Raw genomic sequence first — 15,965 nt, 5'->3', positions numbered from 1 at the left:
CTCCTCTGGCAGAGAGGCTGTTTAAAAAGAGCATGACTTGCAGAATTCTACAGTTAACTACCCCGGTTTTCCAGAGCCAACCATTTTCACCCGTTTGGCTGATTTGGGCGCCATTAATCACTTTATAATATAATTATAGCGCACACCATTAAGAATGGCTGCGCAGGAGGTCCCCAACATGTTTTAATAGTTTGATAAAGGTATCAAAAATAAAAAATAAATATGCTCAAACAAAGGGATTTATTTGGGTAACAACATTATGTACAATCATAAGTGTTGTTGAAGCAGAGTAAAGAGGCTGCTGCATATGGGGCTGTGGCTCAGACATCCTCCTCCTTTTCTGTCCTAAAAAAAAAAGACAACAGAGTTATCACACTGTTGATTCACACTTCTATATTCTCCTTTTATTTGAAAACATTTCTCCAACTCGTTAAAAGATGGAGCACAGATGTGACTGACACTAACAAGGCAAAGCTTTCCCTGACCAGCTACACTAATCTAAAATCATTTCTCACCTCTGCATGGCTGTCGAAGGAACAACCAACTGGTGTGCGCACCACAGGCCCCGGACTTCAGTGTCCATCCTGAGGTGTGGGAAACCCTTCATTGCATCTGGCTCACACCTGGTGAGGATCACTGCCCTGATTTTGAACTATAAAAAGAAAAACAGAAAAGGCAACAAAGACATGCTAACAAATCTTGGATCCACCTCAGCATTGACCAAACCATCAAACCATTTTTATACTTTTATTTTGGGAGAAAAGAGATGAATAAATTAACAGAACTCACTTGCTGTGGGAGAGTAAATGTGCCTCTAAACAACTAGGACATCTCACATTACGTTTTCATTAACAGACATGTTTAAACGATCTGAGCGTTAGTTGATAGTGAACAGTCTTACCAATCAGTCCCTTCCAATTCTGTTAACTCATTCACATGGATGTGGGCAGCTCCTTTACTGCCTGCTGACAAGAGGCAACATATAAAGACACAGTTCTGACATGAGAAGCTGTTTAAGTGACACTCCAGCATTTGATGGCAATTTAGCGCTGATCAAAATACATGTCAACAGCTAGTTTCTGCTGTGCTGTGGCGGCTCCTACATCCCAGTTTCACCTGTGACATATAAATAATGCAGCTCTTGTACTGCCATCTTGTGGAATGAAAAAATAAAAACATGACTTATGAGGCGCAGCCTTTGTTCCCAAATGAGCCAATTTCAGGAATACGTCATTTATGTTCCCCGGTGCTTTCTGCACAAATTTAAAAAGCAGCTCCTCTAGTTAATATGAAGCTGCACACAGACTCCTTCTTAGCTCTGAAAATGGACAGCAAATGCAGCGTTGATTCATGAAACAATGGAGCTGGAGTCACGCTGGGGTGTTGCTGCTACCTCTAGTGGTATAAGATGGGAAATCTCCAGTACGCTTCCACCCCGCCATTCACAGAATTGAGTGCAGGCAGCTGACATGATTTTGGTGCAGAAAGCCAAGGCGTGCAGCACGATTTTGCATGGTTTCAGATTTATAGCACTTTCCAAATCCTTGACTCTCTGCCTTCTGGCTTTTTATCCAGTTTAAAGAAACAGCCATTTGACTGTATGCACAGCCTTTGAGGAAATATGCCCTATTGATCTCCACTCAGTCCAACTTTGGTGACTTCTTCATTGCCTAGAAAATTATTTATCACTTTCCTAATAAAAAAGCCTGATTTACAAGATAATATATGAGTAAGGATAAAAAATAGAAAAAGAACAATACAACTTATGGCTTCTGCTTCTCCAGAGATTACAATTAGCTACAGGAGAGGAGACAGTACTCTGTGCAAGGCTAGCTCACCCTTGAGTACCGTTCAGGTGAGTTCCTCATTCTAGTGGTGCCGCTCTCATTGCATCTCCACCTAGGCAGGTTGGAATAAGAGGACAGACACATGAAACAAAAAAAACAGCGACACATAAAGGCTAAAAACAATTTTCTACGTTTAAAAAAAAAAAAAAAAGGATTCTGACAAGTGATAGCTTGCTATGGGTGAAGGCATGTTTTAAGAATTTTAACCCTTTGGGATGGGCCAGATCCTTGGTATCTTCAAAAGGAGGGAAAATATTGCTTGAGGAGCCCATTTTAGAAGCACCAAAATTAAGCTGAAACAACTCGTAATAGAAGTAGAAATCCATTCGAGGTCAAATGTGTTGCTCTAACTGGGTGCTCTTTATCAGAATGATTCAGGTTGAAGGGACTTCTCACCATTTACCAAACTTGTTCTTGTCTTTAAAGTTTACGTGAGTGCGTACAGAATAAAAGCTTCAGTAGATGTCAGCCTATATAAAGAAACACCATCCATATGGGCGAAGAAGTGTGCACAAACATGTGGAAATACAAGATATATAAAAAATATGTTTAGTTAATAAACATCTTGTTGTGACTGGCAGAATATTCTGTGGAAGGTAGGCTGAAATGTACTCAAGCATGATCCACACAGTTGTGAGCACAGTTTGACCGATGCAAACAACCTTGGGGAATGGTAAGGAGTCTGATTTAGTGTTTGGTCCTTTAATGGTTGGAAGTATTGCTGGAACTCTCAACAAGAATTCTGTGTGCAGGAAAATCACTGCAGTCTGAAGAGTAAAGGGTTAAAATCCTGCTTGATCATCCAGACACCTCTTAAGTTATCTTGTTCCGTTGTCTGATTGCACAATTTCAGTCTTTTGCGGTTCTCCTTTAAAAAAGGGAAAAAATGAAGACCTTCTTCCAAATGTGAGAATTGAGATTATGAATCAAATCAAATACCGAAGGACAACACTGAATTTGAATATTTGACAATTGACTGATGCTCAGCTGAGTTTTATTGAAACGGAACAAACGTAAAAGTTATAAATACAAAGAACATCAGAGAACAAACTGCTATGGCTCTTAAGGTAAGCCAAACCAAATTCTACTGGGCAAGTTTAAAGAAAACAAGGAAGTTATGGTATCAGTTTAAAAAAAAAAAAAAAAGAAAAAGAAAACACAATTGATCTATCTCTAGAAATGCTAGGCATACAATTCGAACATTACAAAACTTTGATTTTCTTCCTTCCTGTGGATTCTTTTCTCCACCATAGCAAAAAATGAAGTATGAAGCCCTAACCATAAGCATTTATTTACAAGCAAGTCCCTAAGCAACTATGAGAAACCACAAATATAGGGAGTACAAGAAGGGGAGGGGAGGATGAGGGCATGGACAAAAACTTCCTGCAAGGCAATAATCATTATTTAATGTTCATTTAATAAATGAATGTCCACTTTTTTTTTTTAGTAAAGGTTCGTTGTTCGCTTTAAAAGAACCAGGAACAAAAAGTAACAATAAAAGTGTTTTTGTGTGTCTGTGAGTGTTTTTTTTTCTTTTTAAAGACATGTCCCAATGTAACCGTAGGAGTATGAAATGACCACAACGGTTACGTTCATTTCTTCAGCCAAAAGGATTTCCAACCAATCATCTTGAGCCAATTCTGCGGTCTGTCCATTTTTCTGGGATATATACAGATTTTTTTTTCATGGGGGATGAAGAATAAAAAGTCAATCAAAAAATTGTGGCCAATCTCCTGTATTTTTTTTCTTTTTATTGTTGTTTTTCTCTTTTTTTTTTGCTTCCAAATACCTTTTGGTGCATCTACTTCCACTGCTGCCCATAAGAATCCTGTGAAAACTCCATGGTGTCATTACTGTAACCATAGTTACCGGAATAGTCGGCCCCTTGCTGCAGAGGCTGCTGGGCGATGGGCTGGGATCCCCAGTTCTGTTGGTTGTTGGTCTGGCGGCGCTTGGAGTCAGGCTGGTTAAACACGTCTGCCTTCCTCTTTCCGCCGACGTTTCCCCCACGATTGCCCCTGGCACCGCGAGGACCACGGCCCCTCTGAGGCTGGAAAGGGGCTCCTCGCCCCCCTCGGCCACCCCTTGGACCACCAAGGGGTGGCCCTCTTTGGGCGTAGCCACCGCGGCCTCGGGTTGGTGGAGCACCACGAGCCCTAGGTGGAGGAGGCCCTCCCCTGGAGGGACGAGTACCACGGCCCCTCATGCTGTACACATCTTCATAACCGTAGTAAGGGTCCTCATAGCCACCACGGTAGTCATGATAGTCATAGCCATAGTAGTCATCATAGTAGTCCTCATAGCCATAGTAATCAGGTGGATAGGCATAGCCCCCTCGCCCACCACGACCCCTGCCTCGGCCTGGTGGTGGCATGCGAGGAGGTGGGTAATAATAGTAGTCATCATATCTGCAGAGAAGAAGACAAGGTTTCATCTATTCAATTCCTTAAGCGAAATACAGTGGTGTGGCAAACGGTCACGCGTCTCTGACTCACCCTGCATTCCTGGTGGTCTGCCGAGCTGCTTGGCGCTCTTTTCTCTTTTTGTCAGGGGGCTTTGCAAGGACGATCTCGATTTCCTCTCCTCCCAGTTCCTTCCCGTTCATCTCGTCCATAGCCTGACCGAGCAGAACAACCCATTAATGTAACGTGCACAAAATAAGCACACATACAACGGCTTTGACCGCTGCATGAAAAACCCACCTTCACTGCAGCATCCCTTTCCTCAAAGTGAACAAAAGCGTAGTCTTTCAATTTTTTCACTCGCTCCAGCTTTCCAAACTGCGAGAAGGTCTTCTCAAGGAGCTCTTCAGTCACTGCTGTAGCCAGCTTCCTCACAAATAGCACCTTTACCTTCAACGACACAAAGGCAGGGCATTAAAAACAGTACAATACAAAAAAAGAATAAGAAAAGGAGACAATGGATGCATTCTAAAAGACAGGAATAGCTAACCTTTGCCATAACCTCTGGGTCTGGCTCAGCAACGGGGTCAGCCCATTCCACAGTGACGGGGTTCCCCCACACTTTAACCTTCCCACTCATCAGGCGGCGGCGTGCCTGTGCTGCAGATTTGTGGTCCTCATACTCAAGGAAACAGAAACCACGGTTTTTCTTCTTGTCATCTGGCTGGTGGTATAATATCACCTCCTGGAGACCCTCTGTCAGATAAAACAATAACACTGTTAACTATCAAATTCAGCAGTGTTTAATAATTCGTGACGATGGATTTGTTATGCAGAGTTTCTGAATGAAATTAATGCAGTTGCACTTAAAACAAACCTGTGACTTTTCCAAAGTCTTCCAGTATACTTTCTCTTGTCTTGTTCTTTGGAATTGATCCAACAAACAGGCGATTGTTTGCAACGGATATACATACTCCCAAGTACTTGCCAGGGCGGATTTCATGGTTGTCACACTGAAAATAAAGCAAAACACTTAACATCAAGAGAATACTTAGCAGAACTCTCATAACAAAAAAGATATTGAATCTAAAGAGATTTATATTCATAGTTAAATACCTCTTAAGCACAAACTCTTCATCATTAAAGTAAATGTCCTGTTTTGTATCTACTTTCTAAAAGGCCACAGCTACACTTTCTGACTTGTTTTAATATAAACTCCTCGAACATTCAAGACTCCAGAAAATTACTTACAAGCTTCACAGCCTTTTGTGCATCATCCTTATTGCAGTATGTGATGAAGGCATAACCCCTGTTCTGACCGGAAAGAGGGTCCATCATTAACCTAAGGTCCCAGATGGGACCAGCAGACTCAAAGAGTGGCACAAGCTCATCTTCATATAAATCCCGTGGGATTTTTCCAACAAACACCTGAAGAAAAAGAGAAAAAACACAGACAAATGTGAAGATTCATAAAACATAACAGACAGCATGATTTATAAGGTAATCAACTTCAACACCAATGTTTCAATCTATATTGGTCTTATACATCCTAATTTCATAAAGACAAATCACCATTTAATCGACGGCATTGCAGCACTGACTTTATACTTGTCATTCAGTGTCAAGTCACGACGAATAATTGACATCTATCTATAAAACGTTCCTCTACCTCAGTTCCAATCCCAGGTTGTGTGCCTGTGAACACATTCTCAGGTGGAGGGCCTCCATATTTTCTCTGCCCAGTAGTGACATCCAGGGTGTATCCTGTCCGTTCCAATAGAGCCTGCAAAACATGTAAAAATATTAACCAAACCACAGACGCGCGTTGATGCAGCAACTTCCACTATAAAAAATAATAACCTCAGTGGTTTACCTTTATCTTTGCTTCGTCTGGGCCCTTAGTGGATTCTTGTACCTTACTTCCTTGTTTTTCTCTCTGTCTGTACGTCTTCATGACTCCGCAAAGGAACGCACTTTTATTCTACATTAAAAACAAATAAGGTATTATTCAGTGCAGGATTCTAGAAAAACAAAACTCCTCTAAGGGTCATAAGTACCTGCACATGGGACAGATCACTCTCTTTGAACTGCTGCAACACAGTAAGCGCTCCTTCCTCATTGAACTCCCGCAGCGCATCAATGGCTCTTTCGTCCAGGTCAACATATGACACCAAGCCTGCGGTTAAAAGGCATGCTCTCTGTCAGGATCAACTATGACAAACACCTTATTACTCTGATGCAGTGTGTTACTATATACATTAGAGCTTTGTGAGCCATAACAAAAGTCATCCACCTGTTTGGAAGATGTTATCTAGACTTTCAGCGACTTTCTGAGGCAGCCCAGCATCAATTAGCGTCTGGTAGTCTTCTGTGTGTGTTGCCGTCACATCCATGGGCTCTTCTTCTTCCTTTGCTGGGGCAGAACTACCGTTCACCTCAGCAGCAGCCATTCTTCTGTAATACAGTAATCAATAATAACATATCTCACTTTTTATTTTGTCACGCTTTACAAACAAGTACTAAGACTCATAGGCTTGCATTGCTTTTCATTTTCAAACAACTAAAATCAGTCTGCTAACGGCTACAAATATTGTCACACTATCGACATGTGGCGCGTGTATGATTACAACCATTACTGTCATCTCAAATATTGCCAAGGGCAGTAGCTATGATCATCTTAATAACATTCGGGATAGAAAATAGTTACAACTAATGTCTGATTATCATACTCGATAGAAAAAAAATTGATGTATGAGGTAAAATAAACCGGTCACTTAAAATAAAACACCGATAGCCAGTCCCGCCCCCTTCACATGCAGCCAGCTAGCTCGCGGGATGAATACGTTTCAGTGCAATTTTTACAAGAACGGGCTTTTGCTGGTTAGATTCAGTGCAACTAACAGTTAACGTCGGGTATACCTTTTTTTAAAAAAAAGCGCAAATTCAACATCCTTATGTTCGTGTCTCATTTCTGATAAAACAATCCGAACTGTTAGCTTTCTGGCAAGCTAGCTAGAAGGCCCCGTCGTGCAGACAAGCACCTTTCACAAATGAAACACGCGCGCCGTACATGGTGCAAATAGATAGTTAGCAAGACTTACCTGTCTAATTCAGGGAACTAACTGTGACGTGTTTTAAAACGTGAAACGATCAAATTGGCCAAAGGACAAAAATGCGTTATAAGAAGAATGTTTGTGTCTAGCCCACGAGACAATTTCCAGACACCAACGGTCTCGTCGTCGGCTCGCCCGAACAACGCCACCGCTCAACAACCATCGCGAGATCTGAACGAGAACTCGCGAATGGCGAGTCCGTTTTGCAAAACCAACACAACAACGGATCCTCGCATTGTCAATAAAAGACTTAACCGTAGCTTTACTCAAGGTACAAATATGGACAAATTGTGAATCAACAGAGCCATGGGCATAGATATGTAAAGGCTGTTGACTCATTTTACTACGACACCAAGACAAAAACTGGAACTTTTCGCTCAATTGTCTATTTTCTAGATAACTGTCGATGTTCTCAAATTAAATCTACGTTTAATCGCCCATCTCAGCTTAAAATGATGTAAACCCTCTTCATGCCACATTAGATTAAGCATACTCTTGTCGATTGGGATTTTTGTTCTGGTTTTGTGTCACATCTTTTTCTCATTTAGTAATGTTTTGCCCCGGTTTATCATTTAAAACTGCTCATTTTGCACCTACAATTTAGTTTTCTCTTAAATATGTCACTTTGTGTGTCATACGGGTCTTTTTTCTTTTTGGCTTTATGTAGAAACGCGTGAGGGGTTGATGTTTTTTTTTTTTACTTAAAAAATAAATACAAGCAATGAAGAAAACACTTTTTTTTGCATGAAAAATCCTATGTTAAATAAAGTACACGTATTTGCAACAAAATGCGGTTAAAGAACAAAAATAAAAGCGCTTTGTTCTCCTGACTGATGCAGGACATGACAATGTCATATTTCAGTGAGCAGCTGGAACTCCAATTTATCTTTGGTTTCTCAGAAAATAAAGCCCAGTGGACATGTGAAATTTGACCCCACTACACAATGCTATTTTTGTCAGAGGCCAAAATAAGTTGGAAACCACTGGTTAAGCAACAATATTCTGCATTTTAAGAGTTGCTTTAGCTATATCTGCTCCATCTCAAAAGTAACTAGCACTACTGCATAAACAGTTTTTCTAAAAGTAGAATGTTTTTCACATTTTTCCTGGAACAGGATTTCTAAAGGTCCCCAAATAGCACCTTCTTGGCATGACCAGCTTTACATTAAGAAGAGATTGTTTGGTACCACCTCAGGGGCTATGCATACACAAAAAAATAAAAAACTTCAACCATGGAAATTGAACTTTGATAGGACTTTAACCCACTAATCTTCCACCTCTCTGATCTGTACTTACTGGGCAAGCCTTACAAAGCACACTGAATGAACAGACAGTTCGACAGCATAGGAAAATTGATTGCTTTATTGTTTTAGCAGTCACAATATTATCAGCGTGATATCTCACGACCCCAGGTCCTGCCTTGACCAGCAGAAAACTCAATAAGTGACAGTCACCGACTTGTCTGACTGCACTCTGGAGGATAAATGACAGCACCTCAGTCATCATGCTGAAGCTTTCTGATTTTGCCCTTGTGGCGGTCGATCTCCTTCTGTAGGCGTTCAATCTCTTTTTTGTGGTGGTCAATCTCCTCTTGGTGATGCTTCCTCAGCGCCTCCAGCTGCTCCCGCTCCCTCTGCCTGCAGGTGGAAAAACAAAATATAGAGAGTTGAAAGAAAAACTGAAGACACAGGCCTGATTTTTCAATTGCAAGTTACTATCCTCATGTCCCACATCTCACCTGAAGTATCGCTCCTCCTCAGCAGCGGCTCGCTTTCCCAATGCACCCCCTGCCTCTCTTACGGAGCCTCCTCCGCCTCCACCTCTCCCTGCCCCCTTGCCCAGCTCGCCTATCTGGAGTACAGAGAGCAAATATTTACTTTTGATACAAATTGCACATTAGGAATCTAATGGTGTATTGTACCTCTATTGTATACATTCCATTACTAGATAAAAGAAAAAACTATATGCATTTAAATTGACATTCAAGTGTATATGACAGAATTTTTGTGTTAAAAGTCCACATTTTTAAATGCAAAACAGTGGCTTTGTTAATGGCATCTTGCCCATATTAAAAAGAATTTGACCACCCAAACCAAGCTGTGAAGTGGGTCAGCTGTCCAAATATTTTGTAAAGAATGGTTCACATTTCCAGAAAATTGTGAACAGCCAACACAAAAACTTGGATCAGCGATTAAACTCAAGATTTCATAACTTTACACTCCAAACGTGCTGATAAAAACCTGAAAAAAGGTTTTGAGACCTCTTTAAATACTGCCAGAGGCATTGTGAAAAACAACTTTCTGATGGCAGTTTTTTTTGTTTGTTTGTTTTGTTTTTAAAAATCTGAAAAACAAGGTTTCTCAGTTTCCAGATAATGAGATCCAAAACTTATCATACTTGTCATTATTTTCTAGATAATTTCCTGACATATCAGCTGTTCATTTAAAAAGGTTTGTTTTGTTTTTTTAAATAAACATGATAAATCATCAACAACAGCACTGAAGTCTAGGGTTATAAGCTGCGTCTATTGGGAGCCATAAATCAAAAGAAATGTCGTCTTGCAGTGAGATGACAATTCACATGAGGCCCGAAACTCCACCTTTAGTTTCTCCTGAAGCAAAAAAGGATCAATAGGCTTTATTGACAGCGTTTTTTCATTGAAGTCATTATCAATACGCTGCAGTCCTTTGATTGCTAATTTAATCTTATTGGAAGAGTTATATCATAAGTGGACCCGCACAAAAAGAAATTCCCAAGCAGAAGAGAGGTTACCAACTAACTGACCTGCTGGTCACACATGCAAGGAGTAGATATTAGCAAGCTAATGCTAACAGCAGAAAATGGCAATTATCCACAGTTTACCTGATCAGATCCCATTCTGATCTGAGAGACGATGCACCTCCTCAGGTTTGAGCTCAGGAAAAGTCTCGACATGACCACTCTAAAGTCAGTTAATGTTACAGCGGCAAGAAAGAGGAGATTTATGTGTGTGTCTGTCTCTGGTGGTTCTGTCCAACTAGTATTGTGGGACAAATTGCGGAAATTTGAAGAAAACGGTCCGAGTGGGCGTGGAAACGACGTGCTGCACGTAGGACTCAGTGCTACCTTCACGTGGTGGACGAGAGAACAGCATCCAGGCATGATCAGTGACCGATTTCAACACAAACGTATTAGATACTGTTTAATTTTTAGTTTTGACTTACTTTCTTGTGTAAATTCAAATTTTTCTGTTTTTATGGCTCTGTAATTTCCTGAGGCAACTATAGGAAAGATATTTAGAAAATATATACAGAAATTAATATTTATTTTAAAGAACTGAAGAAGCCTTTTGTATGAGAGGTGAAACGTCTTCAAGAATGAAGAAAGAGAGGTCCATTTGCTCCTATACAAGCTGTTAGGATGCAACAAAGACAATTTTTGTTATTTTTACTTGATCTAGCTGGCCCATAGATAACATTTACTCCCTCATTCACCTGACCTGCTGAGCTCTGCCTGAAAGACTCTTTGTTATGATTATGAGTAATTTTGAGTCTGTGTTTCCTGTGGAAATTATTCTAATTTCACAGACATTTCTGTACTCTTGAAAGAATCTGTTTTTGAAAAGACATATTCAATTTTTATAATGCTCTGTTTTAGATAACCTTTCTTTCTCTCATGTTCAGCTGACATATGTTGTACTCACACAAAGACCCTATGTTATGCAGAAATAAAGAAAGAAAACTGCTAAATGGAATTTTCGCCTCATTTTTAAAACTTTGTTTATATTATACATTTTAGTTTTAAATTGTATAGATTGTATTGAAATCTGACGAGTTGTTTACTTTACATTTATTTTGATGATAGTAATTTTAAGGATGCATTTCCCTAGAATTAACATCAGCAAACAGCAAGGACATTTTTAGCTAATCATTTAGAAATGACAAACTGGTACAATCAAGTCTTTTCCATGTAGCATTTCATGAAAGATTATTATTATTAATTACCAGATATGGGATTCCATATTGCTTCGAAAATGTTTATGATTGTTAGGATTATTTTTTCTATTGTTTCCCCACACATAAGTATGTTGTAATGTTGCTTTTATCTATGTATAGAAAAATTGTTTGAGATGGGATTTTCCTAAATCCATTCACATTTTCAGCCAGCAATTCTAATTCAGGATCTTTGGGATTTTAGGGGGGAGACAGTCATGTGAAAAATGAAGTACAACCTCTTTCAGTCTGGAGATCTTATACATCAGGATATAATGAAAAATCTGTCCTGGTCCTTACTAGGTCTTAAAATGAAGAAAATACAACAAACAACAACACATGACATATTACACCGTGGCATTATTTATTTAAGCCAAAAGTAGGCCAAAACACAGATGTAGTTTGTGTAAAACAAAGTACTCCCTATCGCCTCTAGAACCATTTTAGGCTTCAACAACTTGAAATATTTTTCATTTTTTCACATCGTTGTGGAGGAATTTTGGTGCTCTCCTCTTGGCAGTGTGGCATCAGTTTAATGTGATTAACAGCATTCATTTATGCACAGCTCTCTTAAGGTCCCACCACAGCATTTCAATCAGGTTGAGGTCTGAACTTTGACTGCACCATTGCAACACGTTGATTCTTTACTATTTCAGTAATGCTTTTGTTGAAGATTTGCTTCTGTGTTTGGGATAGATGTTCTGTTGTATGACCCAGCTTCAGCTAAGCTTTAGCTGGTGGACAGATTTTCTTCACATTTATTTGACTCCAGAATACTTTGGTATACAGAGGAGTTCATGGTGGATTTGATGACTGCAAGGTGTCCAGGTCCTGTGACTGCAGAACAAGCCCAAATCATCAGCCCTCCATCAGTGTTTGACAGTTGGTATGAAGTGTTTGTGCTGATATGCTGCGTTTGGTTTTCTCCAACAGTGCTGCTGTGAATAATAACCAAACATCTCCTCTTTGGTCTCCTGTCCAAAGGACATTGTTTCAGAAGTCTTGAGGTTTGTTCAGATGTAACTTTGCAAACCTAAGCTGCGCTGCCATGATCTTTTTAGAGAGAAAAAGCTTTGACCCGTGACTCTTCCAAACAAGCCATACTTGTTTAGTCTTTTTCTAATTGTGCTGTCATGAAGTTGAATATTTAACATGCTAACTGATTGCTGTAGTGTCCAAGATGTAGCTCCTGGATTTTTGCAGTTAGTCTGATCTTGGGGTGAACTTGACAATATGTTAACACCCGAATGCTCCAGAGCAACAAACTGCCAAACTTCAGGTTTAATAGAGGTGTTCACGCTTGCTAATGATCAGCTAATCAAATGAATGTGATAGGCAGCACCTGGCTGCCACTTTGCCTCTTTTTTTCTCCTGGGCAAACAGGATGTGCTTGTTTTTCACATAATTCTTCTGCAGTTTGGCTTTGTTTTGTTAAATTTATTATGACAGAGTGTCATAATAATGTGTAATGTGTTCTTGTTCATTTGATGTCAAATTTATCTAATTTTAAGACTTGGGGAAGGCTAGATGATTTATTATGTCTTGATATGTAAAATCTTAGAATTGAAAAAGGGATTTTTTCGCACGACTATAAGTAGGAAAGTAGGAAGTTGTATAATTTTTGACATATTTGTTTCCCTGTCTGATGCAGCTATACAAAGGTTTTTGAGCAACACAAGTTATAGACAGAGGATGCTCATCTCTCAAGTGCTGGATGAGACACTCTCAGCAGTACAAAGGGAGGCTTTGCACAGTAGGCGAGGTGGGTGTTCAGTACAGATGAGTCATAATGGAGTTCCATTGATGAAGGGCTCCCAAACGCCTGACAAAGCTCATCCCTGCACAGTGTAGCATGAGCTCACCATCCCTGACGATCATCACCAGAATTCAGCAGAGGTGAGGGTCAACAAGCGAGTGTTGGCGTGGAATTGTTGTGATGACGTGCTGCATCCTGTCAACCTATTTAGTTCAGCAGTGGCAGTGATGATGTGGAAGAGCTTGCTGGCCCTCTGTTGTGTGCAGCATCCTTGGTCTGTAAGTATAGAGTGTGGAAACATAAAGAGAAAAGAGATGAAGGCTTTGGCACAACTCAGAGGTTGTGCAAGAGATAATAAACAGGGTCAGTGAGAAAAAACTGTCCAGTGTTTTTTCATTTTATTCTATTTCTTTAAAAGGAGTAAAGGAGGCCTATTTGCCTTTTTTCCCGGTTAAATCTGAGAGTTTTGAGACAGATTTTGGGCATTACCTTACTCATTTCCAAACCAGTGAAAAGAAACAGCATATGAGGTAGTAACACCTGTGCAACTAATGGTGGCAGTATGCACGCATTCAGATGGAGAGTGTCTGCTATCCCTTGCAATGAATATGAATTAAACTACCCATCATGTTTTTGGGTAGTTATCCTTTGTTTATTCTGGAAATCTTGCTGTCAAAATATCTTAAACAACAACAATAATGCAATGTTTATCAAAACAAGTATTAGGCAGACATATAAGCTACCAAAGCCGAGAGAGTGTCTCAACCTTTAAGCAGTGCTGCAGTTTGTTCCAGTATAGAGGCACGTGCATGAAGAACCTTACAATCACATAGAGCAGTGGAGTCCTTCTCTGTAATGGACCACAGCAAGTGCTGCTCTCATTTGGTGTCAGAGTAAAGCAGAAACTGAGTTTCACAGAACACTAAATGTGGCAGTGCTGTAGCCATTATTGGACAGAAGGCTCTGGTGTCTACTGCAGAAACAAAATCTGCTGCATTTGTCATAAGTGAAAAACACAGATGACGAATGCTGCAAAACAAGTGAAATATATTTTGCTACTGCATACTTTACAATGAAAATCATAGATATGATTTGAATAGGCTTACATTTGAACATGGAATTACCTACTGTATGAGTGCATTGTGACTAAATGTGTGGGAAAATCACAGCTGCTGGGGTATACTGTAGTTAAACTTTGAGGGCTGTTTCTCTTTGCAGCGTTTCATTTTTGTGTACCTTTGTCTGTGGTCATGTATGGACTTCCGGTCGACGGGATGCAGAGCCGCCAGTTACCTGAATGCTTTCAGAGTTGCTCACCTCAGTGGCTCAATTGTTGCAACAGGAAGTAGTATCCTGGCAACAGCTCTTAGGCTGAGCAGAGACAGAGTAAGGTCATACAGAAAAGATGAGATATAATGCTCATGTACGAACAGTTTGGTTTCATAATTATAGCTGTAAGGGCATTTATTTAAAATCTGCCATAATGTCTTGTCAGTATTTCTGTCACGCAAGTCCACATTTTATCTACATGACTCCATTAACAGCCTTTTTTCTGTAGGCTTTTGTAAATCCACATGTTTGGGTTCATGCATAAGCTAATAATCTGCATATCTGCACCAGGGCATCAATAATTTAACGAAATAGATCCCTAATCAGAAATGCACTCATACCTGCTGGGAAAAAACCTTTTGCTGAGGATTTGAACAGATATGATCGAGATAATTACGCTGTTCCTATACTGAGTCACTGAAATGCACTCCTTTTCTAAAAGCCTCATCTTATGAAGCACAGTTATGAAAGATACTTCATATGAAAATTCAATGAATATTGCTGTCATTATAAAAAAGGGAGCTGTCTTAAAGCTACCAAACAACCTCAACTTTAAATCTTATAATTACAGAGCAAAGTCCAGTAAATTTGTTCCCCATGGGCCTCCAATGGAATTGGCATAACTGGTCTAAGATGTTATGCATATTTTAAGTGGAAACTTCCTTTAAACTGCAGATTTTCAATTTAATCATTTATTCACGATGCAGCTTGACTCTTATAACTACGAAATGCTTTTTTTGTGTGTGTGTGGGGTGGGGGGTATCTTGCCTTAGTCTTGTCTTTAGATACTAATTGCAAGTGATCTCAATTTTAGTGATTGGATAACCTAAATATTGCATGAGAACTGCAAGTCAGTGAAAGGACAGCTATGACATTTTGTAGACAATAAACCCGACTTGGCTTTCTTAGAATTTCAACATCCTGGCTTCCTTTATGTGCATTTAGCTTATCCATTTCTCAGGGTCTGCTGGAGCTGAAACACTACTGTTAATAGCCCTCATGAGCTACCTGGATGCTGCCACTGTTGCTATGGTGACCATCAGGATTGATAAAGGGGTCCATATTCTTTGTGTCCTGCACATACAGGGTCTTTTGGCAAGGGCACAGAGACAGACATTACCTACCCAACTCACATGCGATTTGAGAACAATTAAAAGTGGAACTGACCCATTTAGGAAACTGACAACGAGACTGTGACACAGCCTAGAGTTGTACTATTGCAGCATTCTTTAGCACTTGCATTAGATTGTGAAGGTTTGTACAATCTCACAATTTCATTGAATAATGATAAATAGCTTGTATTCATGCTACTGTATTTAGTACAAAACTAATATATTTCATTGTTCACAATTTGCGCCTAGTCTAACAAAATCTGGCGATCATCCCTATCTGCAATATTTCATAATCTAAAACATTTTATCAAAATGATCAGGTTCAGTTCATATGGTTGGGGAGAAGAAAAATATTCACAGAAATGAATTCAGTAGCTGTTTGCTGACCTGTTTAATTCAAACCAACAGCTCAGATCACTAAAACCACTCTGAAAC

General features: G+C 39.8%; 2 protein-coding genes across 6 annotated transcripts; both read right to left on the bottom strand.

Annotated features, from left to right (window-relative positions):
- Positions 1 to 221: 221 nt before the first annotated feature.
- On the bottom strand, positions 222 to 7,534 carry LOC140275665 (heterogeneous nuclear ribonucleoprotein R). 5 transcript variants are annotated; one of them, XM_072371177.1, is made up of 15 exons: positions 7,351 to 7,534; positions 6,543 to 6,703; positions 6,307 to 6,425; positions 6,123 to 6,230; positions 5,919 to 6,032; positions 5,501 to 5,677; positions 5,127 to 5,262; positions 4,800 to 5,005; positions 4,550 to 4,699; positions 4,343 to 4,464; positions 3,717 to 4,255; positions 1,839 to 1,899; positions 790 to 962; positions 516 to 652; positions 222 to 345 (listed from the first exon to the last, which is right to left on the bottom strand). In XM_072371177.1, the coding sequence occupies exons 2-12, from the start codon at positions 6,697 to 6,699 to the stop codon at positions 1,865 to 1,867; spliced, it is 1,863 nt and encodes a 620-aa protein (XP_072227278.1). In that variant the 5' UTR covers positions 6,700 to 6,703; positions 7,351 to 7,534; the 3' UTR covers positions 222 to 345; positions 516 to 652; positions 790 to 962; positions 1,839 to 1,864. The 5 variants fall into 5 exon arrangements, with proteins under 5 accessions (XP_072227278.1, XP_072227279.1, XP_072227276.1 ...); XM_072371178.1 differs by having other exon boundaries at positions 902 to 962; XM_072371175.1 differs by having other exon boundaries at positions 516 to 962.
- Positions 7,535 to 8,706: 1,172 nt separating this feature from the next.
- Positions 8,707 to 10,386, bottom strand: LOC140274874 (ATPase inhibitor A, mitochondrial-like). The gene is made up of 3 exons (XM_072370257.1): positions 10,225 to 10,386; positions 9,101 to 9,213; positions 8,707 to 8,999 (listed from the first exon to the last, which is right to left on the bottom strand). Exons 1-3 carry the CDS (start codon positions 10,294 to 10,296, stop codon positions 8,858 to 8,860), a joined length of 327 nt encoding a protein of 108 aa, XP_072226358.1. The 5' UTR covers positions 10,297 to 10,386; the 3' UTR covers positions 8,707 to 8,857.
- Positions 10,387 to 15,965: the final 5,579 nt, after the last annotated feature.

This window comes from Leuresthes tenuis, unplaced genomic scaffold, assembly GCF_036924035.1.
Source record: "Leuresthes tenuis unplaced genomic scaffold, fLeuTen1.0.hap1 SCAF_18, whole genome shotgun sequence".
NCBI classification, from domain to species: domain Eukaryota; kingdom Metazoa; phylum Chordata; class Actinopteri; order Atheriniformes; family Atherinopsidae; genus Leuresthes; species Leuresthes tenuis.
Note: the sequence above shows the minus strand (reverse complement) of the source record. Positions and strands in the feature narration are given on the sequence as shown.

Excerpts from the sequence above, each read along its gene's own strand:
- LOC140274874 (XM_072370257.1), bottom strand. The coding sequence starts at position 10,296 with ATGTCGAGACTTTTCCTGAGCTCAAACCTGAGGAGGTGCATCGTCTCT. Across the intron at positions 9,214-10,224 it reads TCAGAATGGGATCTGATCAG|ATAGGCGAGCTGGGCAAGGG; the intron begins GTAAACTGTGGA and ends TCTGTACTCCAG. Across the intron at positions 9,000-9,100 it reads GAGGAGGAGCGATACTTCAG|GCAGAGGGAGCGGGAGCAGC; the intron begins GTGAGATGTGGG and ends TTCCACCTGCAG.
- LOC140275665 (XM_072371174.1), bottom strand. The coding sequence starts at position 6,699 with ATGGCTGCTGCTGAGGTGAACGGTAGTTCTGCCCCAGCAAAGGAAGAA. Across the intron at positions 6,426-6,542 it reads AGATAACATCTTCCAAACAG|GCTTGGTGTCATATGTTGAC; the intron begins GTGGATGACTTT and ends TTTTAACCGCAG. Across the intron at positions 5,263-5,500 it reads CACAAAAGGCTGTGAAGCTT|TGTGACAACCATGAAATCCG; the intron begins GTAAGTAATTTT and ends CTTTATTTTCAG.